Source organism: Anser cygnoides, chromosome 18 (assembly GCF_040182565.1).
Source record: "Anser cygnoides isolate HZ-2024a breed goose chromosome 18, Taihu_goose_T2T_genome, whole genome shotgun sequence".
NCBI classification, from domain to species: domain Eukaryota; kingdom Metazoa; phylum Chordata; class Aves; order Anseriformes; family Anatidae; genus Anser; species Anser cygnoides.
In genome coordinates, this window is record NC_089890.1 from 5,252,792 (window position 1) to 5,276,390 (window position 23,599).

General features: G+C 41.5%; 1 protein-coding gene across 2 annotated transcripts in view; it reads right to left on the reverse strand.

Annotated features, from left to right (window-relative positions):
* The window catches only part of RABEP1 (rabaptin, RAB GTPase binding effector protein 1), a 50,212-nt gene that overhangs the window by 24,720 nt on the left and 1,893 nt on the right, over positions 1 to 23,599 (reverse strand). For both annotated transcript variants that reach the window (XM_048068113.2, XM_013189921.3), the window contains exons 2-4: positions 6,825 to 6,953; positions 4,519 to 4,722; positions 3,135 to 3,295 (exon numbers count right to left, since the gene is read on the reverse strand). In XM_048068113.2, the coding sequence (XP_047924070.2) occupies positions 3,135 to 3,295; positions 4,519 to 4,722; positions 6,825 to 6,953 (494 nt within the window). The remainder of the gene's footprint in view (positions 1 to 3,134; positions 3,296 to 4,518; positions 4,723 to 6,824; positions 6,954 to 23,599) is intronic.

Sequence of the window (23,599 nt, forward strand, 5' to 3'; positions counted from 1 at the left end):
AGATCACAAAGCAACAGGAAGAGAGATTTTTATCAATCAATAATCCATTTTCTCAAAGATTAATCACCAGGTAGGCACATTATCATTAGAGAATGGTATTTATTTTTTCTGAGTTGGGAACAGAGATCTAGAGAACATACACGAAGTTTTCAGCACAGATTTCCTAGAAATTGTTGCTTTATCATAAAAATCACAAAATGCCTAGGTTTCCTCCAGACATTCGGCAATTTGCAGCTTGAAATATATTTACATGGAAGAGCAGCACAGCTGCTTCCAGACAACAGCGTGTGCTCCACCAGACACGCTCTTTCTGACAAGGAGACGCTCGAGAATGCCAAACGCCAGGTTTGCAAACTAGACTTGGAGACTGCCTGCGAAGCAGTCACAACCTAGTAAATACAGCTCAAATTAGACCTTTATCAAAACATTACCCACCTGACCTGAGCGCTCCCAAACCAGGATGAAAACCAAGCACATTGCAAGCGCGATAGCACACATATCAAATCTGTACATTCAACCGAATAAATAAGCTTTAAATTCAAAGAGATATTTTCAGAATTTGGAGCAACATTTGTTATCTACCCTTTATCTCCTTAAGGGGAAAAAACATGCAGACAACAAGCATAACCTTTAGTAAGTATGTGGGTGCAGTATTGAATTTCATAGATTCTCTGTTGTTTAAAATGGATTTTATAGCCAAACTGAACACAGCTGAACTGAGATATTACCAAGTCAGGAGAGCCAACAAGGCTGGTGTCCTGGACTGAAACACAACACTTGTGACCTTGTCTCTGTGCTGTCCATTCTTCACACCTCACCTCACATTGTCAATGCTAGACAATGGTGTTGTTTTCTGCTCGTTTTAAGAACTGTTGTATTTTATATGCTGGTATAGGGCCTATTTACAACACAAAGCAACATTTTTTAAATTTTTGTGATGTTTGGAGATTCCTTGGAACTGAAGATGAAATTATTTTAAAAAACTCTTTATAAGTTCATGCCTTAGAATGAAATAAATCCATCTTTATAATCCCTCATCCTTATAAGGACAGAGTATAAATACCGCCCCGTTGGATGGCAATACCATTTTGCATGAGGAATTGATTCCAAGTATTCAAACAGTACATCCAAATGATCGAGAAAATTCATCCTTCCTCACTGACTGCTGTGGCATGAATATTCATTATTTTGCTAGCCAAACACAGCTTTTTGGGGGCTTGGGATTTGCTTGTTTGTTATTAGGTGAAACTGAATGTCCTTTTCCTGATTTTGATCTTATTCTTAGTCTCCTTGAGGAAAAACCTCACAGGTTTAATGAGAAAGAAGATTAAAAAACCCCATGCAAAGCAGTTTAAGCAATTATTTCAAGCTGCACTCTGAAGACCAGCTTTCCCCCTCCCCCTCTTATTACATAAAGTATATGTTCCTCTACAGGCTTATAAACCTTTCCAAGCTCATGTTAATCACAGATTAATAAGCCAATCACCTTTTCCTTCAGGATCACAAGAAACATTGATTTCCCCTTTGAAGAAGTACCCCTGAAATCACTATTTATCTGCTGTCCTAAACTTTTCAGTGCTAACTGGCTCACAGCAAAGCTACTGAGCCTGGGTGAGCTGCTCCGCCACCTGAGCAACTTGCAGCTCTAACCAGTACACGAGCACCACAGTCAGCTAGGAAAAAAAAAAAGAAAAGAAAAGAAAAAAAAAGAAAGAAATTGCTGAGGTTTTAGCTACTAGAAAACTTTCAGTAGAGAGATTATTTTCTGGAAGTTCTTACCGGCAGTTTGTTGGTAATGCACTGATACGACTTCTACACTATGAGCTCTGCATTTGCTGGGTTTGTTGGTAAGGGACCCACCACACTGATCAAATTCCTCCAGCTTTAATCAAAATCTTTTTTTTCTCCTATTAGGGCTAAAACCTTCTCTAAAAAAGGTGATGTCTTTAAAACTCCAGCAGCAGTAGTTCAGTAGATGTAACACCGTCAAATGGGCTTTACTCAGACTTCCACCTTTCTAAATCAAGGACTACATGAAGAACTGTGTCACTGAACAGCAAACATCCAATAAAAACTAGCAATATTCAAGAACCTCTTTTATAATTCTCAGAAAAGAAGTTTCATTTTGAAACACTAACACTTATTGCTTGTTACTATACAGTAGGACTAGGTAACATATTTAGAACATTTGTGATATTCAATACTCCACTTCTTCTGCTGACAGCAAGCAGAAACATGGAAACGCAGTGACGTGGCACATTATCAGATGGTTAGACTATTCTTCATCCAACGCAGGACTATTTATTGCCTTTTAAAAAGATCTTAGAATACCTTAAAGAGAACTGTAAGCATGCTGAGAAGACAAGTTCACTTAAACACGAGTTGTTAATAATACGATGTATACAAAGATTCAAAACCTATCTATTAGGACCAGTTCATTCTCCTTCCCACCTGAAGGAGAGCAAATAGCAAATCTTCAAATGCAACAAGAAAATCCAAACTCAACCCAAGGCACCTCAACTTACTTCCATGAACTGTTCAAAGTCACAGATCTTTGAACAACAACAACACCACCTTTCCAAACTCCAGGACAATTACCTTTCACCGTCTAAGGCCTATTGTTTTATGGCATCAAGGTTCAGTATTTTCTAGGAAAGCAGCAGAATGGTGTTGCACAAACATGGCTAACCTCATAACAAAGGCCAATGACGTTTTAGAAATAGTGCCCGTTAAAAACCTCAGAAGTAATAAGATCCGAGAGAAAGAGCAAAGGTACAGAAAGTAAAGGAAGCTTTACAAATCTGCAGTCACTCCAGAAAAATCTAAGGGGGGCTTTATTTTGAATTGACATAACAACAAAAGACTTCACAAGGCCTCTTGCTTTTACCAACTGAAGACCAAACCTTACCATCTTCTCAAGTTGAACCATCTTACTGAATCTACATAATCAGATATAACACCTCTACGGATTCAAAAGCAGGATCAGGTCACGATGACTTCCACGAACAAAGAGCTGAAAGTTGGCAGAACTGGGCTGTGTGTACTTATGGGGAATTATAGCAGGGTGTAGGAACGAACCCATGCATAACACAAATACATCTTGAAACTAACTGGAGAGCTAGATCTCAACATACCTTTTTCATTTCATTTTCTAGATTTTCCTCCTCTTGACCTTCAGACAGACGCCTTCTTAACTCTGCTATTTCCCGTTCCACATTTTCTCGATACTGATTCCACTGAGCTCGTTCCTGCTCCAACCTGTGATGATACTGGAGCTCATAGTCACGAACAGTCTCTATAAAACAGCAGTTCCAAAACTTACTTTCAATGCAAGATGCACAACAGAGCTTTATGAACTCCATCTCTGACCAGCCAATGATTTATCATAGTTGAGCAAAAGTAGGACAACAGTTAAGTCTTCCTTCCCCTCTCTTCCCTTTGACTCTTACCCCAGAAAACAACTACATAAACAAAAGATCCTAAAGAACTACATTTCAGTTTGGGCCATTGCTAGAATACAAACAAACCAGCCCCCCAAACTGTACAGTCCCTAATTTCAAAACAGCATACATATCTAACATCCTATTTAGCAACATGTTTTGCACCTTTAAGCACATTATCCAGACAAACTACTAAAACCCCACTTCTTCTAAAATGCAACTATTTCTACCCTTCAGGTAAGGAGCTGTCTTTGTTTACATATGTACAGCAGCTGCCACAAGAAAGCCTTGATCTAGGTTCATGTAGATCATAAATAAAAAGAAATTTGTCAACTCAATATGCATGAATATTTGTGTTCTCTTGGGGAGAAGTATTATCTGGTGATGGAAAAAGTGCCTACAGCCAACAGACTGTAGACTCAGCATATTATGATCTTGTTTGTGAACCTTGAAGAAAACAGCCAGCTATGGCAACAATCTGTCCCCAGTTTACATCCTATATTTTATTCCTTGAATATAGTTTGTCTCAAAAATGAGAACAGCTGTGCAACATGCAAAGATAATACAGAATAGCTCAGAAGCATCTAGAAAAAAAAAACACAAAACCCCACAACTGAAAAACAGCAGCACATGCAGTCACTAGCCTGGGGAAAAGTCCATGTGATGATATTGGAGGGACACTTGACTGTCTGACAGCAGAACTGTGTTTACACAGGAGAGAAGAGAATCATGCTGTCAGCCTAAAGCTGTTTTCAGACTTGCCAAATCACATGTATTATACTTATCTTCATGAAGGATGAAGTATCACATTCCTAGTTCCTCAGAAATGTTTTGTATATATGTGGAAGTTCCCACTGCCACAATTCCTTCTAACTTCTATCTCCACATTACCAGAAAAGAACAACCAAGCTCCTTTTGACAAGCCTAGAAATTATGCTTGATCTGTCCCTTCTGTAGCTCAGTTTTGCCAAGCCATGAACAGCAACTCTCCATACTCTGTGCAAGAGCATACATAAATCACTGAATGCGTGCTAAAGAGGTGTCTGACCTCAGTGGCAGCAGCTTGTGTGGTTGTTACCTTTCATTACAGCTTGCAGTGAGGCCACTTCTTCTTGCCACTGTCTCTTCACCTCATCGATAGCTTCCTGCTTTGTATTCTCAGATACAGTGGCTATAGCTTTGATGTTCTCCATTTCAGCATGAGCTTCCATCAGCTGTGTCCGCAATTGTCCCAGATCATCTTGGGCTGCTTGAAGCACTGCATTTTGTCTTTTCAGGTCCTCTGAAAAGAAGTATGATTTCCATTTAGCTTGATTAATAAATTCAATCTGAAGAGTATCCACAGTTGCTATGACAAAGAGCAGTGCTCTAACAAGGGCGGGGGGGGGAAGCGCTGATAGTAAAGCATCTACCTATAACAACTGAACAAATGTTAGCAGGTATCTTTAGGGAACATTATTTCTTGAATTCATTTGCCCTTGTCTTTTATTTGACTTTTATTTGAAAAGTAACTCTTTTTGCTGATGCAGCCACAAATCAGACAGCGTAGCTATAACCTATGAATGCACATGCCTGGTGAAGGTGAACTATGCTTTTAATTAGTTCAGTATTATTTAATTCATTCTGGCAATGAAGTTGGAAAAGGTAAGACCAACAGACAAGAAGACAGTTCTTCCCCATTTTTGACACCAACTTGGCCCCAGATTTGGACAGAACACTTTGTATTCCAGACTAGAAACACTCTGTGAACACTATCTGGAGCCCGTATATGAAAACTAACCAGCCAAATTTGCTCTTTATTGTGCCTGTTTCCACTAGAAAAAGAGATACATTCAACTGAATGTCCACTACTTCCCTAATTGTTGCAACCAGAAGCTAATTTCATACTATCCTCTTGAGGTTTCAGTTAATCTGAAGCAACAGCTTTAAATGCTACACATTATACAATTCATTCTAAAAGTACTAACAGAGAATATAGTTTTATGCCCATGTAGCCTATTTCAACAGCAATAACTTTTAGTAGAAACATCTGGCCAGCATACAAAAACAACAAGCTATCTCCATTAATCAAGCCTGGTGCCCAAGACCTTACTACTTGATAAAGAATATGAAACTTCAAGCTAATTGAGTACTAAAAAGGACATTAATCCTTGTATTAAAACAACAACAACAAACACCACAAAATCCTATAGCATTTATGTTATTTAGTTCCTAAATGACAGTGTTAAAGATAGCCTGCCACTGTCCCACATGTATTTTTAGGAAAGGGTCTCAGAGAACAAAGAGGGGGGAAAAAAGCTTTGGTGGAAGGGGGGAAAGTAATTGCTTGTTATATTCTTCTCGGGTATCCTTTCACTCTGGTACATACGAAAGTTTTTTTCTCATCATAATTTATTTTCTATTTTTTGACTGTTTGGAGAAGAGAGAAGTACTGCTGATCTCATCAGCAGTGTCTTGTATCTCAAATTTCCTTTCATCCAGCTGCTAGAAACACAAAGAAATAGGCCTTCTGTATGATCTGATCTTCATTACGCCTGTTGTATTTCTGCTCTCATAAGCTAATACAAGCAGCTGCAGTCCTAATGCATTATTTTTTGGGTTTGCTTTCATATGTTAAGGACAGAAAATCATCAGAATTAGAAGTAAACCAATTTGGCTCTCAGAACAGCAACTATCACTACTCTCCAAGTCTTCATTGGATATTTGAGCTCATATGGTTTAAATTTTCCTACAGAGTGCTATTGAAATAAATGCCCTTGGCTAGTATTAAAATTTTTACAATGTTTTTCTGCTTACATTCTAGCTCAGATTGAAAAGTAAGAGAAATTAATATTATCTGAAAGCAGCTAGCCACAAAGTATGAAAACCACAGCATCTAGACTACGTTTTTCCCCTTGCCACTTCAACTGCTGTTCAGAGAGAATGAGCACACTGACTTTAGAGTTAGTATTAAATTCAGGGGTGGTGTTTCTGGATGTACAACACGTTGCTCTGCTGACTCCTGTCTGTGCAGCGAAATTTTTAAATTAATTCCAAAAATTTGTTCTTGTAAGCCAAATAGCCACCTATTGAATTTTACTCCCTGCTCATCTCTTACATTCTTACTATAACTGTTTAAGACTACTATCACTTTTCCATTTTTGGCAAATCAAAAACAATGTGTTATCTAATAATGGGTATGTAGCCAATTATCCCAGTATTGGAAGAAAACTCTCTTAAATCCTAACTAGGATTATCCTTAACCAGAGAAAAAAAAAAGTATGCGGTATGCATGTGCAAATGGGGAGTAGTAGTCGGCATTACAAAGGTTATTCTTCATATAGGGTTTATGTGCAGCTGAAGTTTAATTAAACTTTCAAACAATCCAGAAAATAGAGAACTTACCTTCCTTAGCCAAGTACAGCTCCTTAAATTTCGCTCTCTTTTGATTAAATTCTTGCTCAAGTTGCTGCTTTGTACGCAGAAATTCTGCATTGACCTTTTCCAATTCTGCTACCCGTTGTAGAAGAGCAACTAAAAATAAAACAGAAGATAAGGTACGTCACTAACAGTAAAGGCATCCCATTCTGCAACTTAGAGGTTTGAGGCTTTTGCTTTTTAAAGTATATTTATTAATTATTTCAACTGTTGCCCCACAATACATCAGAACAACTAGTGAGAGTCCTTTAAGCATGGAGGGAAGATAAGTTCTTAGACTGCAGCATCAAATTGCAGTAGGTATCTCCACAGCTAGGTGGGCATGTGGCAGGGAATTCTATAGAAAACAATTTCCCCAAAAAAAATCATACTTCGGTAAATACACCGAAGGAAGAAATTGGGGGAAAAAAAACAAAACAAAACAAAAGTGCCAGAATGATCTCTATTGGTGCTTCTTTCCAAACCATTGGGAATTTAGCCACCTTGCATAGGAACTGCACGTGAAGGCTGAGCATCGAAGCACCAAGTTCTCAAAGGCTGAGGTTGAAGAAAACTCAACGACAGCTGCTGAGCTAACAACTACAAAGAAAAATCATAAGCTAAAACATGATGCCTTGATGTCTCCTGCCTTCAGTTCTGCACTTCCACTAACAGGTTTTTCAGTCTATATTCAGCCAAACTGCCAGATGACTGCAATCTATGGAGAAATAACTGATCATCAGATCAAATTCTTCCCATTTCCAGTAGGTAAAAATCCTTAAGTGAGCACATACATCTCAGTATTTTCCAGTATTTACTACATTAGCAGATGATCTGGTGGTATGGCAAACAAAAGGAGTAGTATGAAGTCCACAAGGCACTAAAGACTGTTACAACATGATCACCACCACACCGCATGACACTATAAAGATCCCACAGAGTGAGAAGCACAGGCACCATCCCTGTAATACTGACCATGTGCAATATTAACTACTTCACACCCCAAGAAGTACAGGTCTGCTTTAGGTGCCAGAAGGTTTCCTACTGCACACCTCAGAATTCAAATTCAAACTAGAAACAAGAGGCAGAAGAGCTCAAACAAAACCCACCTCCATGCTGCAATGCACTGAGCAAACAATGTTCCTCTAAGCAATCCTCTATCTGTTCTGCAAAAGCATTTTATGGACGTGTTCCAACTCTGTCTGGTAGAAAAAGCTGAATCACTTTGTTTCAGTTATAGTCCCTACACAGCACAGACTAGATACACAAAATATTGATCCATCAGAAGCGCTTACATAGCCCACCCAAAACACTTACCACTAAAAGCAAGTAGGGAAAACGTAGTACGACGGCCACACAACTTCAGCAGCAGCAAACGTTTAGACTCACAAAGCGGTGGCAGCAGATCTACAGCTTACAGTGGTAAAATGCTGGCTGGTGAACGCCATTGAGGCTGTGTGAGTTATATTTATTTTTAGTACCAGATGACTTAGGGTAACTGCAGACACGAACAAAAGGATCTTTTAAAAGCAAGGGTATGTTTTACTGATTGCTGTTTATGAGGGCCTATGGTATTATAAAATGCAGTGTTTAAGTTATCTGTTCAACTCCATGCTGGATAAAAGGTATATGTAGCTACAGAACCAAACAAATTTTAGTTTTGCTTTTTCAATTGAACTTTAAGTATCAAGACATCAGCTTTCCCGGCCACCCTCTCTTATCTGGATTCTGCAAGGCAAACTGCACAGGGGTACTCTCCAGAACACAAAAGAAACCTGAAGCAAAGACAGCTCACTGAGAGGAAAGCTTCACAGGAGCTCGGAAAGTGGCTGGATCAAAACCAGGGTAGAAACAGCACGCGTGGAGCCAGGCCCAAGCTCGAAAGCACTTCCCAAGGCTAAAGAGCTGCCTTCAATCTTTTGCAGAAGGGTAAGCCTACGCTTCCACTCCCTGCTAGCTCAAGAGAGATCGATGCTGCAAGCCAAGGCAGCCGGGCGGCAGGGCTGGAGGCGCCTGGCATAGCCCCCACAGCCACCACGCCGCCACCTCAGAGCAGGGACAGGCCGGACTTGGAGGAAGTGGTTCTGGTGCCACGGCTTTGGCTCTTGAAGGGATGCTATGACAGGCTCTAAAGCCTAGGGGAGGCTGGCTTGTGCCACGGCCGGGCAGGTGCCCAAAGCCATAGACACAAATTGAAAAGAAAGCAAAAAGGAACCTAGGCATCGCTCACCGTATGACCGCCATTTTGAAGACCTCACAACAGCGGCTGTGCTACCGCTCCCATCAGAAAGCAAACTTCGGCTGTGCAAAGCAAGCAAATTAAATTTCTTCTGAAGAAGAGACTTGTTTCTGCTGAGGACAGAGGGCAGAGGACATCACAAGAGCGGACACTTTAAGCTGAGGCCAACAAGAGGTTCGGCCTTCCTAAACCCTCCCGCCCAAGCAGAAAATGGAAATGAAACTTCAAGTGTTTTTGTTTTTACAGCGTGGCCTTTCTCTCCAGCCTGCCAATTGCACGTAAAAAGAAAAAAGTGAATAATCCAGCACAACAGCGCTCTGGCTGCTGCCAGGCCAGCTGTAGGCACTGGGAACAGCAAACAGTGACACATGAGAACTGCAGGCCACACATCAGCGCAACTGTGTGTTAGCATTATTGCTTTCGTTCACGTACTAGGCTCAAAGTGTTTTTACCACCCATACGAGGTAAGTTCAGGACAGATCCTGGTGTTCCATACACAGAAGAGGAGTCTCCCCGCACCAGCATTATCCGCATTTCACTAACACAAGACACACGCACTTGAGGACAATAAATCATATAATATGTCAACCTCCAGAAATGCGTATGTGTAAAAAGAAAAGCAGACTTTTTTTTAAGACATCATGACAACTACCTTTTCTCTACTAAGTGTAAATGGTCATATTTTCACAAAAAGATCACCTTTTCTGTGGATATGATTTGTACGACAGCAATACAGACACTCCACTTTCTAGAACGAACTCAAATTCAAACTGCCAGCTGCAGGTAACCGCAGGCTACATTACACGGATTAAAGTCTGCCTGGAAAAGCACTGAAGTCACTGGCAGGAAACGGACACTCAGAGATTTTCAATTAGATCACTGTCATTTATAGCTGAAGTCTTGCTCGGAAGTTAGGCCCAAATCACCTCAGTTCTGTAAAAGAGCTGAGAAAGAAAAGTTTTTATTTGCCATCATAGGCTGATTTGGTTAAAGATGACCAAAAACCCCAAACCACCAAAACCCATTCGTTTTTGAATGACAGTGTTCATGAATTTGCCAGAGTCACTGTGCCCGTGCCCCCATCTCCCACACAGAGTGGCAGCCATCAGTGGTTGAGGACATCGATGAAGCGCACAGCGAACAGCTCTACAACAGGAGCCGCCATTACACGCCAGCCCCCAGGAGGCAGGGAGCACACTGTATCCCCTAAGAGAGGCAATATGGGAGGCCTAACTCCCCAGTTTGGGCCTTAAATTATTAAGAAGCAAACCAAAACCCTGAAGACCCACTTGGTAACTCCCGAAATAGCACTGAGAAGAGTTCAAACTAAAATTGATAGTCTGAACTGAAAATGAAGCAAGCAAACAAGAAGTCACTTTGGCCAACAATTAGCTGCAAATAAGGTGTTTTTCAGAGTATCAGGGACTACTGATGGCAGTCAGACATGCCAAGGGAATTACCAGCTTTGTTTCTAATGAACTACACGGATGTCACATAGGTACGTCATGTCAGAAGCAGGGATCACCATCTACCTGTTTAACATTATAAAACACACTGCATGCTATTACGTGGCTTAACCAGGCAGAAGAACTCAAAAGAAGGGCAGCAAAATCCACTTACAAGTGGAGTCATCCATTTACAAGAAGACTGTGAGACTACTGGAGTACGTAACAAGAAACTACAGTGAAAAAAAGACCGAACTTTCTCTTAAACCAACACACTGCAAGATTTCAACTTAAGGCAAACACACGAACAAGCACGCGCGTCTTGTATGTGACTAGTTACTTAAACGCAGCTTCACAAATCAGCTCCCAAAAGGATTAAATTTTATCTATGACAGTTTCCAGTTATGCAAACATGTAGTGACCATTCCTGAATTAAGACAGACAAAGCCGATTATTGCTAAGTTTATTTTTGTGTACTAGGTCTATTTATAAAATTAATACCACAAAGCTTTCCACTTGATATTTAGAATGTCAAACATGACATCAAGAGTTCAGTCCTACAGCTGAAATCTGAAAAACAGATCAGACACAAACTACTTGCCTCCAAAATATTTGCTAGACATAAGTCACTCGTGTCACTTTCCACCTCTTCCTTTTCCTGTTATGATTGGGCAGCCATATCTTTTTATTTTTTCCATACCTCTGTCTCAAGCATTTTTTTCTTCTTCATGCTTATTTCCTAATAGCCCTAATTTTTTATCCACCACGATGTTATATTGGAGCCACATTTACAGTGCTATATAAATTTGCAGTCTAAAAGTCTGCCACCAGTACATGTATTTTGACTGCAAATAGCTTTTCTTAATTTTATTTGCTTTAAAGATTTGATTAAAACAAACAACTTGCAAAACATAATCCAAAGAATGCAGTTCTTTGGTAAGTGGCACCCAAAAGTACGTTTTTTTTAGTAAGCAAGTTGAACAGAAATAATTCCTGATTTATAAAATTGAAGTGGTGTTCTTTTCAAGGAGCAAAGTTTTCCTTTATACACTTGAGCAGCAGCACACCAAACTGAAGGGGAAAATAAAAGGGGGTGGGGAGTGGTGTAGAAGGAAGAAAAGAATTATTTGCTTCCCCAAAGTTGCATTTGTAAGCATCAAGCATTTTATTTACCTCTTCTGGACAAACGTCTAAAGCTTATTGGTCAGCATACACTTTTTTAGTTTTATTTAAGGACAGAGAACTCATTTTCAGAGGCAACAAAACCCTTTGCATTGTCACAGATCTTCTTTCCCGAGTACTTCACTGCACGCAGTGGTGACAGCCAGGCTCCAGAAAGAGAAGGAAAGACGGCCATCCTGCAGCTGTGCTATGGGAGATGTGCTGCTGCTTGCCAAAATCACTACCAGCAATTCTGCAGAAGTAACTTTTAGGCAGTTCCCTCTTTTGGGCACTGTGGCTTTCAAAGACCTTGTTACATCTGCCCAACAACTTATAGTTATGGTACAGCTGAAGGTTATTTGACATCCCTAATTCCTTCTGTACTGACTAAACATTTGCAAGCAAGAATCCAGTACAAATTTAATGCTACGTTCATTAAAACTTGGTGGTGGAGTCAAATGCACGTATCATTTAAGATGCTGAATTGAGCCTTGCTGCAGCATATCAGTTATAATAACTTTTTATTGCAGTAAATCAACAATTGCAGTATCAAAAACATTCAACTGAGCACTGCACATTAAACATCTAACCACATTATAAATACATAACATCAAGCAGAACAGCTTGCATTATGCTATTAAAATAGTATCTAACTTTCCACTGTAACTTGTAGTCTCAGTAATGCCTATTCCTATTCTTTATTTTCCTTGTTTTAAGCACTGTATGACATGCTACAGTAAGGATCTCAAAGAAACACAACATTTAAATAATTAAAGTCTAAAGAAATGGAGAAGGTGAGATGAGAATGAGTCTCTTCTAGAGAAAACAAGGGTCCTTTGCGTGACTTCTAGCTATTCAAGGATTAATTAACAACTAGATAATGTTTGGTGTGGTACTGTAAAAACCCACGCAGCCGTTCGTATGACCATCTCCACGGCGTTTGAAGTGAGCTGCTTGCATGCTGCAGGTGTCCCCGAGGAACTCGCTCCTGCGCCCACCAGCTGAGGTTGGGGCAGCTGCCACCCCGAGCGCAGCGACAGCTGGCACTGCTGTTCTGCAACAGCGCCCAAGTGCACGGCCAGCAAACAACTCTGAAAGCGTTTCCAGGTTCAGGTCAACCGCTGATTACCAAAAATGTCATGTAGTACTTGCTAGTACAGCAACTTGTTGTCCTCTATCTTTGATGCGCAACCATTTTTTAACCAAATCATCCTGGAAGCGTGTTTACACAGTGAAGGTCGTCATGCAGAATTATAAGGGGAAAAAGAAGCGAAGACATTGTTTCTCCTTCTCTGTTTTTCTCCACTACCACTTCCCTCTTTTTCTCCCCTTCCTATGGGGCACACAACACATTAGCTACTTCCTTGCTTTGTTACTGCCACCCTCAGCCTTTCTTCTCGGACACAAAACCAGGCAGCTGCTGTTCTGGAGTCCAAACCTCCGTCCCCTGACATTCCCCTCACCCTCGGTGAAGGGGAATCACAACTCACCTCCTCCCAATCTTGATAAGCCCGATTCACGTGGTGAGTAATGCTCCTCACCTCTTCCACACATTTAGTCATTCTGGCCCCAGGTAATTTAAGTCTAGTTTTAAGTTTATGCTTAGCTAAACATTATTTAAATTAGAATGCAATGGAACAGCGGTCACTCGCATCAGGTATCACGGGAATGCAGCTATTTACATAGGTTTGTATGCACAGAAGTGGGCTTGGACTCTTTTCCCCAGTAATTTATCTTACATTTGCCAAAAGCACCTTCACCTCCCAAGGGCAGTCCCCTACCTCCATCAGTAGCCTGGCTTTTCCTGCACCCCTCACCACAGCAGCAGGTCCTTTTCCTTTACCCTTTAACCAGCCTTTTGCAGTTTTGTGCACACACTTGACCTTCTCCACGCAAGTTTCAACCCAAGGAACGTGGGGTTTTGTTGTCCTTAGTTTTTCCTCTAATTAATTCCTGCCATTGATGCTTTGGGAAGTGAGGAGTACGATCCCTCAAAGCTTCTGGAAAACACTATCAGCATTTTTTCCAAGAGTATCACCACCCCCTCTGCCCCATCAGTTAAGTGCTAATTTAAATAGGGCAGCAGTGGATCAATCACAGTGTAGGAAGAGTCAGCTAGACATCACGATGGATGGTAACCCAGAGAAAGTATTTTGGCTGCACGTGGTCGTCCTACCGCCACCATCGGCGAATCTGCTCAGAAACACGAGTTTGAGTTCCCTGTAAGTCAACAGCAAGCAAGTTACAGTTTAGTGAACAGAGACACTGAATTCACCTATAGAGACCAAAAAAAAAAAGGAGGGAACTGAGTTACTAGTCTCATCTCTATCATCACCATGCTCCTTGATCTCTTTGTGCTTCTGTCTTATTCTCCCTTGCTTTAACATTAACAATTTTCCATTTTTATAACCGCTCTTTATAAGAGGCTCATTTTCAAAAAAAAAAAAGTCTCGGCAGAAATAAAACTCAATGACTTCTTGGGTTTATGGAGGGTCTATTTACTCTACAGGCTGTGTACATTTACTCAGGCTAGTCACTGCTTGAGCAAACAAGAGAGCATGGTGATGACAGCACAAAACTCAGCAAAGGTTAAGCATCCAAGTATTGGTCAGGTTTCTCTAAAAGGATTCACAGCTTGTGCCGAGTGTCATTGCTGCTACGATTACACCACTATCAGCTTAAAGCTAGTCTAGATCTACATACCCTGCAGTCACAGTCCAACTTGATCCCTTGGCAAAGCTTTTCAAGCATTTAGTACAGTATTTATGCTTAAACAATGCATCTGTCAAACATGTTAGCGTTCACGTGAGCTTTGCCACTCCTTTTATTTCATCAGTCTGTGCTACCTCGCTAAGTGGTAAGCTAGGCAGGCAGCAGAAAGGTGTTTCAAGCAGACACAGTGGAGGCTCCTTCAGCCCATAAAAAAAACCCTCCAGCAGCACCAGCTACTCCCCTCCAGTAGTATTTTAAAGTCCCAATAAAGAGCCAGGCAGCTCCATTCTTCTTGACCAAAGTAACATCGAAAATATGAATGAGCCTTCGTGTTTGTGCAGGAAGGCTTCTGCCAAGCCTGTCCACGCTCCCAGATCTAGCCATCACGTGTACAAAACAGCCACAAAGTTCAGAACAGGATAAAACTACTTCACGTGGCAATTACACCTGACAGAGAGGTTTTCAGAGGATCTTACCTTGCAAGGAAGACAGAATTGAAACAGTGGTTGATATCTGTTTTAGTAAACCACCAGAAATCTGCTGTTCTGATCAAACAGTCGCATTTCAGATGGACAGGCATTTAGGGAAAACTTCTGACACTCACTCCACTATGCAGGAGACCACTTACACAAGCCAGCACTAAGAACACCGCTAGTATAAATGGTTTTTAAGGTGTAAACGTTTACCATGCCCAGACAACAAACTCGGTGCTGATCTTCTTTCACAATACTGTAATTGCTGACTCATCTGCAGTGGGAGGAGAAAAAATCCCTTTGACTCCTTCTAACATGTTTGTCACATCGCTCACAGATTTATTAATGGCTGTCCTCTTTTGGAAAAAAAAAAAAGAAGTGAATAAAGTGTGACTCAGCTCCCAGAGAAACAAAACAACCCCACTGCATTGTTCTCTGAGATGAAGTAAATCAACGTATAAAACATACCCATTCCTATTAATTCCAAATTCCCCCGGACACCACTAATGCAAGACCTCACGCTGCCCTGCCATTTGCCGTAGGGCTGATTAACTGCGGTGTGGCTTTGAGAGCCTTCAGGCTCCGTACCATCCCCAACGCCCTGCCAACAGGAAAAGACAATGATACAGAGAAAAACAAAAAGCTTCTCTAGTTTACCATTACTACAGGTACGAGGAGATGACCACCGAAAGCAAGTCAGCCTCTCTCTGCACAATTTCAAAACCGACACGGTCAGTAACAGCACGCAAACTCATCCCACCCCTGCAGCTACCAGACAGCACCCACGCATTGTCACAGGTACCAGAAAAGCTTCTGAGATAGCAGTAACTCACACTGGACCCAAGAGTCAGGAATGCGAACAAGCACCGTAAGAGGGGTTAATGTCATGTCATGGCATTCCCTCTGCGGTTCCCTGTCCCTTCCCACAACATGTGGTGGCCCAGACGGGTAGCCAGAGAATGAACTGAGGACAGGACCAGGCTAGGACCCGACTCGAGGCAGAGTCATTTCAGAAGCGTTAGCTCTGAGAAGAGCCCGTTGCAGGCATGAACACATGGTGCCTCGGAGTAACCACTTCCAGGATATAAATCTTGATAAATGGCCTGGAAAATGCGGCTGCCAGATGTATTTATGGAGACACCGTGGTGATAAGTACAGTATGACAACTAATAAAAGATGATTAACATCTTTATTTGATAAGAAACAGGATACAGTCCCTATCATTCGGAGTAAGGTTTCTGCAGCAATTTAATAGTTTCCCTGAGAACAACAGCCTACTACTCCCCCAAGTCTCCATAATCTATTTCTTGACAGGAAGCACTGCCATCAGTCTATATATTTCTACTTTTTGCTACCACTTGTCATTAAATGCATTTCTGAGCAGTTAAAGAGGAAGAAATTCCTCCTCCAGCATGAACTTTTCATTTACACTGCAACATTTAAAAAATATATATATATGCCTGGGGTATAAGCAAAACAACATGAAGGCTTAACTAAGCCTGCAGTTGTTACGATCATTTGAAGTAAACTCAAGCACTGGTGTTCACCCTTTTGGGTAACCCGGGCCACCACGTCGCCCTGAGTTAGCCCCACCACGAGACAAGGACCCGTGAGGCTGTGCAGCGATGGGAGCAGCGAAGTGATACAGCAAAAAGCTGGGGATGGAGAGGTGTCAAACCACCTATTTTCAGCCCATCAGGACCCTGCCCACGCTCATCACGTGGCTGAGCATATACCAGAGCTGCCACAAACATGGCAGCGAGGCTGTAGGCTGGTTCAAACCGTGAAAAGGAGTCTGCACAGCACATCCGTATCACCACCGTGAGGTCTCCACCCCTTCCTTTGTGCCAGCTCTAATACTCACTAAATCAATTAAACTCATTAATCCAGCAGCGAGCAGGTCTCCACCGGGTGGCTGAGCTGAAGCGGCCCAGCAGTGGGTCCCACGAGCCGAGCAGGCACAAGGGTGAGGGGGGAACACGACTGTGGGAGCCTGGCTTTCCTTCTGCCCTGAGCTCCCTTCTGGTGACTGAGCTCAGTGTAGGGTTGGGTTGGGTTTTTCCCCTTTTTCTTTCTTTACAAGATTTTATGGCTGTCATTTGTAAGTGATAAATGGCCTGCTTCAAATCCTGATTTCCACTCAGGCCATCCAGGGGCAGTTGCAACGCAACCTGTGCCAGAACACCAATTCCAAAGCTCGCGTTTTCCATCCATGCTCCTATACACACAGTTTGAACAAACCCAACTGAGCGTGTGTCTACGGTGTAAGCACATTTAGACTGGTACAAAAACGAGAGCTGGAGGTAAAAATGCATGGGAAAACAGCTCTATGCCAGAGTCAGGTTAGGACACATTTACTTTTTTTTGAAAGCAAGTACACAAGTACAGAACTGCAGTTAGACTGGACCCTATAATGTGCCATCACAACCCCTCCTGGTGTATCATCAGGGAAACGTTAGCCTCCGTGCCTCCAGCGAATCCACCAGGGTTTTCTACACTATTTAGAGATTTAGCATCTTCATCCCCGGTTTCATCTAGAAGCCAAGCAGAAGCTGTGCAGACCAGGCAGCCAGCTATAATGTTCACAGTTAGAGGCGTCAGTCAAGCACAGAATCTGGAGTTTGGCTAATTGCTTTCCCATTAATTTAGCACACGTCTCTAGATACACACAAAGAAAAAATGTAAACAGGCATTGTGAGCTGACAATTAAGAAAGTTATTACGTGAAACCAATTTATCATCCCTAAAAGAAAATGTAAAAGATGTAGCACGGGACATAAAGATATCAGTTTGTGAGATGCTTTGAGAAAACAGAGCCAAACTTGTGTTTCATATTTCACCAAAATAAAGGAAGCAACTGCACAGCTCAGTTACATCAGGGATCTTGGCACAGCCCACCGCTAATGTAAGATGGATGTTCCAACTCTTCTGTCTGTAGTCAATGGGAGTCTAGGACATCGTCAGGAAGCCTTAGGAAATACAATTTTCTGAAGGGGTACCAGACACTGACATTTATAGGGATGGTTAGGAAAGTCAGCTGCTCGAGCACTAACTTCTAGCACTCATCTGTGCTTCCTCCTTTATAGATTAAGCCAGTGACACTGAAAATACAGATGTAAGGAATCTCTCTACATTCTGTGCTTGTAGACAAGTTACTATTTGCAAGTTACTTGATTGTTTTTTTTTCTTTAACGCAACCAAACACATTGCCAACCTAATCATTTCACAGAGCACTGCTGTAGCAGCAGTTAACATACGGCACAAAGATCTCTTGCTGAGGAATATTTTAATGGTAACCACGCATGCAAATACAAAGTTCCCCTACCAAGGCATGGGTGCAGTGGGTAAACAGTTCTGCATGGAAGCACTTAGACAAAAATTTAAGAAGGTGAAAGAGCGATCTTTTTTCTTTACAATTTTGCATATTTTTCTCTTTTGTTGCCATTTAAATAGCATTTCAAGCCTTGTTGCAACTGGCTGTAAATTAAAAACATGCATCAACAACAGCAGCAGTACAAACCACGCAGTCTATTCGGGATACTTTCTTAAAAGCCGTGGCAACACTGCTCAATCAACAAAGCTGGGTTGGTGTGATCCTCAGTTAATCGCTTCCTCTCACCTACAAGCCATACCCTCAGGAGCATCCCAAAGAAAGGATTCTGTTTTCTTTCAATTATTGATTCTGATTTTCTTTGCCATGTATAGCTTCTACGGAGCACAAATGAAATAACAGTTTTACTAGAAAGGTTATTTTCAGAAACCACAAAACATAAGGAGAAACAAATACAAAAAAAAATCCCACCTAAATTTCTTTCCTCGGTGTGAAGCACCATGGCACAACGAGCCTCGCCTCTTTATTAAATCAGGCTTGGTAGATTTTTTGTTTGTTTGTTTTAAGATCTTCAGATCTATTTTCCAGTTATGGTGGGGACACGAAGCAACACAGGGCTCTAGCAGCCCGCAGCATGACGTGGGGAGTCACACAGCGGGCTGCCTGCCCTGCTCCCTACCTAAGCCATGTCTTCAGAACTGCCCTGGCAGGTGAGGTTTGGGGCTCTTGTGTTTCTCTACCTTCCCAAAGGAGATCAGCAGTTAACCTCCAGCAATTAATTTCTGCAATCCGTGACGCATATAACCACTTTGGTTTACAAATAAAGAAACCAAGGTATTAACGAATCACATGTCAGCCAAACTCATGATAAATAGGTGAGTAGCTGAGGTCCAACGCCTGCCAAACACTGCAGCTGGTTCGGAGAAAACACTGCATCAGCATGAGATGCATAAGGCAGGGGGATTGAAAAGCAGGTGAGTACCTGCTCTGTACCAAGAGGAAAGCAAGAGAAGACCTTCTCTTTTTAATAAAAGCAGACGAGATCTTAAAAATAAACTAAAAAAAAAAAGTCCACAACAACAGAACAGCAAACAAGCTAAGAATCAGCATAGCTGGCAAGCAGCGCTGTCTGGAAAAGAAAAGAGAAGAAATTTTTCATGAAGTTAGTGTGCTGCTACAATTTTCTCCAGCAGAAGAACGGAGGCATGGAGGAAGGATACTGAGGAAGTCCCAACCAGAGAGAGGAGCAAGCAAAGGCTGGAGCAGCTGAAACAAGAAACAGGGGACGTCCACAGATGGCAGGCAGCAAAAGGCCTGCGAGAGGGAGAGCAGTGTTTAAGGAAGAGGAGGTGCTGGTGGTTGGGAAGGAGCCCTGAGGAAACCGGAGGATGAGCTGAGCAGCAGCAGTTGTCCAGGACAGTCGAACAGCCGCTTGGCCTTGGAGGGGAAGCATCCAAAGGTCACGCAAGGCGACGTTTCAGAGGAATTAACCAGTCACTTAGCTGTGTGGAAACAGAAATTGCCAGGGGAGACGGAAACAGATGTGAAGGGTGACTTGATAGCTTTCGTTTTACTCTTTGTTGTATGTGGAAGGGTTTGATCAGAGAAGATGAGCACGGGATGAGGACAGGAGGGAGAAAAGAGGCACCGCAAGGCAGCTTGCTGCCAACAGAAGTCGTGGCCAAAAGAAGCAGACATGAGTAGGAAAAAAGGAAAACAGGAACGAAACAAAACACAGCAATTTGTGAGGTTTTCTCAATAACTGACTTGGGCACACTGTAAGCTAAGAAGAAAGCAATTACAGAGACAGACATCAAGTGGCCCTTCTGGTGTTAAGGATACCTAGGGAGGTTTCCTCTGTTCTGACAGGTGAAATCAGTGTTTTTTCAGTCCTTTTTTTTTCCCTAGAACTCCCCAGGCCTCCTTTTTATATATATATATATATATATAAAAAACAGACTTAAACCCTTCTCACAACAGAGCTATTTTTTAAGGGGTCTGTGGAAGGCAGCACAGAAGTAGCACCTGAGTGACAGGGGTCTGAAGGCCACAGCCTGAAATGCCACTGGGTTAGAAAGAAAATAGATCAGTCAGGCCATCCATCTTCATTTTGTACTTACAAGCTACTATGCAAATGAAAGACATCATTATATTAACGGATGTGCTGCAGTTCTGCATTCTGAAGGTACGATACGCACCATTAATAAAGAGACACAACAACCCAGCATTTTTCACAAGCACCAGGTATATGTCAGCGAAGCACTAAAAAGCAACCCTGTATTTTCTGAAAAATACAGAAATCCTACCTAAGGGTACACTCCTCATGTGTTCCTCCTATGCCAATTTATATAAAGATGTCAAATGATTTACATTTTTCCAGAGATAATTCATCATCATGTTTAACTGACTATACCATGACTAAAATTACACAACGCTTACCCTATTTATAGAATAACTTGCAGAGACTAGTACCAGTAACTCAGACTCCGCTAGCGCAGGTACTGGAAACAATTCTGCAAGTAACGACTACGAACCACTCAGAAGCACTAGACCTTTGGAATGAAAGATGTTACTCTTAAACACACACAGAATGGCATTTACAGCTAGTCGTCGTCTTGTTTTTTTTTCCCATCCCAGCCTTGTTGTCAGGTACTGCTTGGATGTCTGCTTAGTAAGTGCTGCTTATCAGTGCTATCAGTGCTTATCTTGGAAGACTTCAGTCAGAGTAAAGCCATAACCTCATGCTTTTTGTTTTAAATACAAACTTTTATTTAAACAGAATACTATAGATATATATAATACAGAAAACTTCACATCTTACAAGAATTTTTTAATAAAGTGCCTGGAGTGAAAACCCAGGAAGCCTGCCATTCAACCATCACCCGTTATGAAGCCTATGGGATTTGGTCCACTCCCACGCTGGGAGACGTTGTTTGCTTTAGCTTCTTAAAAGTTTTAAAACAAAATTCCTTCCTCAATCACTTTCAAGGGAGCGCACACAAACTAGTTCCGCAGTGGGAATCCGCTCCACCCACAGAGGGCTATGGGAAAGCAGCTAAGCATCTTGAGGCAGCAGGCCAGAAAGGAAAGAAAACATTTAGGAAGGCCATCTTGTCAATGATGATGGTGAACTGGCCAAGAAGCAATAAAACCGGGCAGAGAAGTTATATTTTCCAGTGTTTAAAATGCAAGAGAGAGACAGACAGTCCGTGTCGTAAAGTATATTCACTCTGCCTTCAGGCAAGTCAACAGCTAATTTTAACAAACAGGGTCACAGCATTTCTCAAAATTAAGAGAGAGATTTGGGACTTGGCTTCATATGGAAAGCAGACACCCCGAATGTGCATATTTCCACTCCAGAGCAAACCGACCTGCTGAGCTGATCAAAACTTCCTCAGAAATTCTAAAAGGTGTATGTTCGAGGTGTCTGCCTCACTTCCGAAGCCAAATTCCAGACGGGTTTTCTGTGTTTATTTTCTGAATAAACACAGAAAAACGTACAACTGAAAAAAGAGATGTGTTCATTTGTGTTGATTTTTTTTAAAGTGAACATATTTGTTTAATAACTATTAAATAGCATGCTAAATTAAAAGCAAGCAAAATGAAAGTAAGGGAAGGAATTTTGGGGCTCTTGGAAAGTACCGGCAATTCTGCAGCTAGTACCCAAGAGAAAAGTGTAACTTTTGACAGTTACATCAACAACACAGAGCTAAACTGCAGTGCTCAAAACCAGTCCCTTACCAGCCACACCTAGCTTTTGAGATGAGTAATAGCATATTTAGATACTTCAACTTCATTTTAAAAGTGATATGTATAAGGAAGATAACTAGAAACATATTAGTGGCTAAGGCTTTAGTTTTGTAAGTTCATTTTCTATGTGACATTCCAGACCCCTCCACTAGCAGCGGCCAACCTCTGAGATAAGTGAGAAGTACAGCGACAGCAAGATCTCTGCTCCTGTCGGGAGGATCCCACGTTACTGGCACGGGGCAGCAGCACAGCCCATGGTGCTGCCAGTGGTGCTAAAACCAACATGGCAATGTCCTCCAGCCTCCTGCATACAGCTGAGCCCTTCTCCTCTGTGCTGACAACTGCCATCTGACTCTGACCACAAAAAAGAGACAGCATTTTTACCGGCCTGAGCACAGGAGTGAGAAAAAGTGACTCCGATCACCTGGCTGGTGATTTTTTCCTTATAGTGTTCAGTAGACCATGCCACTAACAGTTTCCTTTATCACAGAATATCAGCGGTTACTATTTACCAGGCTGAGTGTACCAACGGTTTAAGTTCACTAGTGCATTCAATAATTTGCAAATAATAACAACAAGGATATGCAAATTAAGTCTTGAAGAATTAGTGCTTTATGTAGTAGCAGCTCCCTCATTGAAGCATTTTCCAGATATAAGAAGGAGCGATATTAAACCCCAAACAATCTGACAGGGAAAAGCTATGTCAAAACATTTTATTTGGTAACCTTATTTTCAGAGATGGCAAGCATCCAGATCTGAATTAAGCCCAAGGAAGCTGCCCACCTTTGAAAAATATGAATTTTTTTTTACAAATCAGGCATTACTGTTCCAGTCATACCATCTAGATGACACGTGTTAATAAAAAAAAAAACACAAAAAGTCACCTTGACCAGGATCAATGAGCGCACAGCTACTTGCACCACAGGTTGACACAATCAGCTAAGAGTTAACAGCACAGTGCACGAAGCCACATGAGCAGCCAGAGGACTCTGCACTTAGCCTTTTGCGATTGTTATCATATGGAAACTCTATTACCCCATACAAAAGAATTAGAGGGTTATTAACTTCTATAGTAAGCCAAAGTACAAAAACAGGGTAGGACCCAATATCCATTCTTCTCCTCTTTCTTTGTGTTATTCTACCTCTCTTTTGGTACCATTTTCATTTCAGTATGGGCTTTAGAATTGACTATATATTCTATATAATATTCCTCTCACGTTGTTTCATTATTATTTTTTTTAACTAGAGTCTTTTATACTTGCTTTCAACAAAAAAAAATTGGAGCCAATGCATCTTGCACAGGTAAAGAACGCGCACAGTATTTACAATCCATGTAAGTAATTATACAAAAGCTGTAACTTTTTCTTGAAGCACCATACGAATCCAGTGCTATTTTGTCACATGTAATCTTAAAACAGAAATTACACTGCTCCTTTAAGCAATAAATTCAGTGCAGACAGCCAAAAACACTGAATAAATCACTTCTACTTTTTCCCCATATTAAAACACAACAGAGAAGTTTCAAGGCACACTTTTTGCAAGTTACATATAAAAAAGCCCATCAGGCTTGAGAACAGTAGTATAGTGATCAAAGTGGACGAAAAGAACAAAACCAAGAACTGGGCCTATCACTGCCAAAGGAGGATGGGGGAG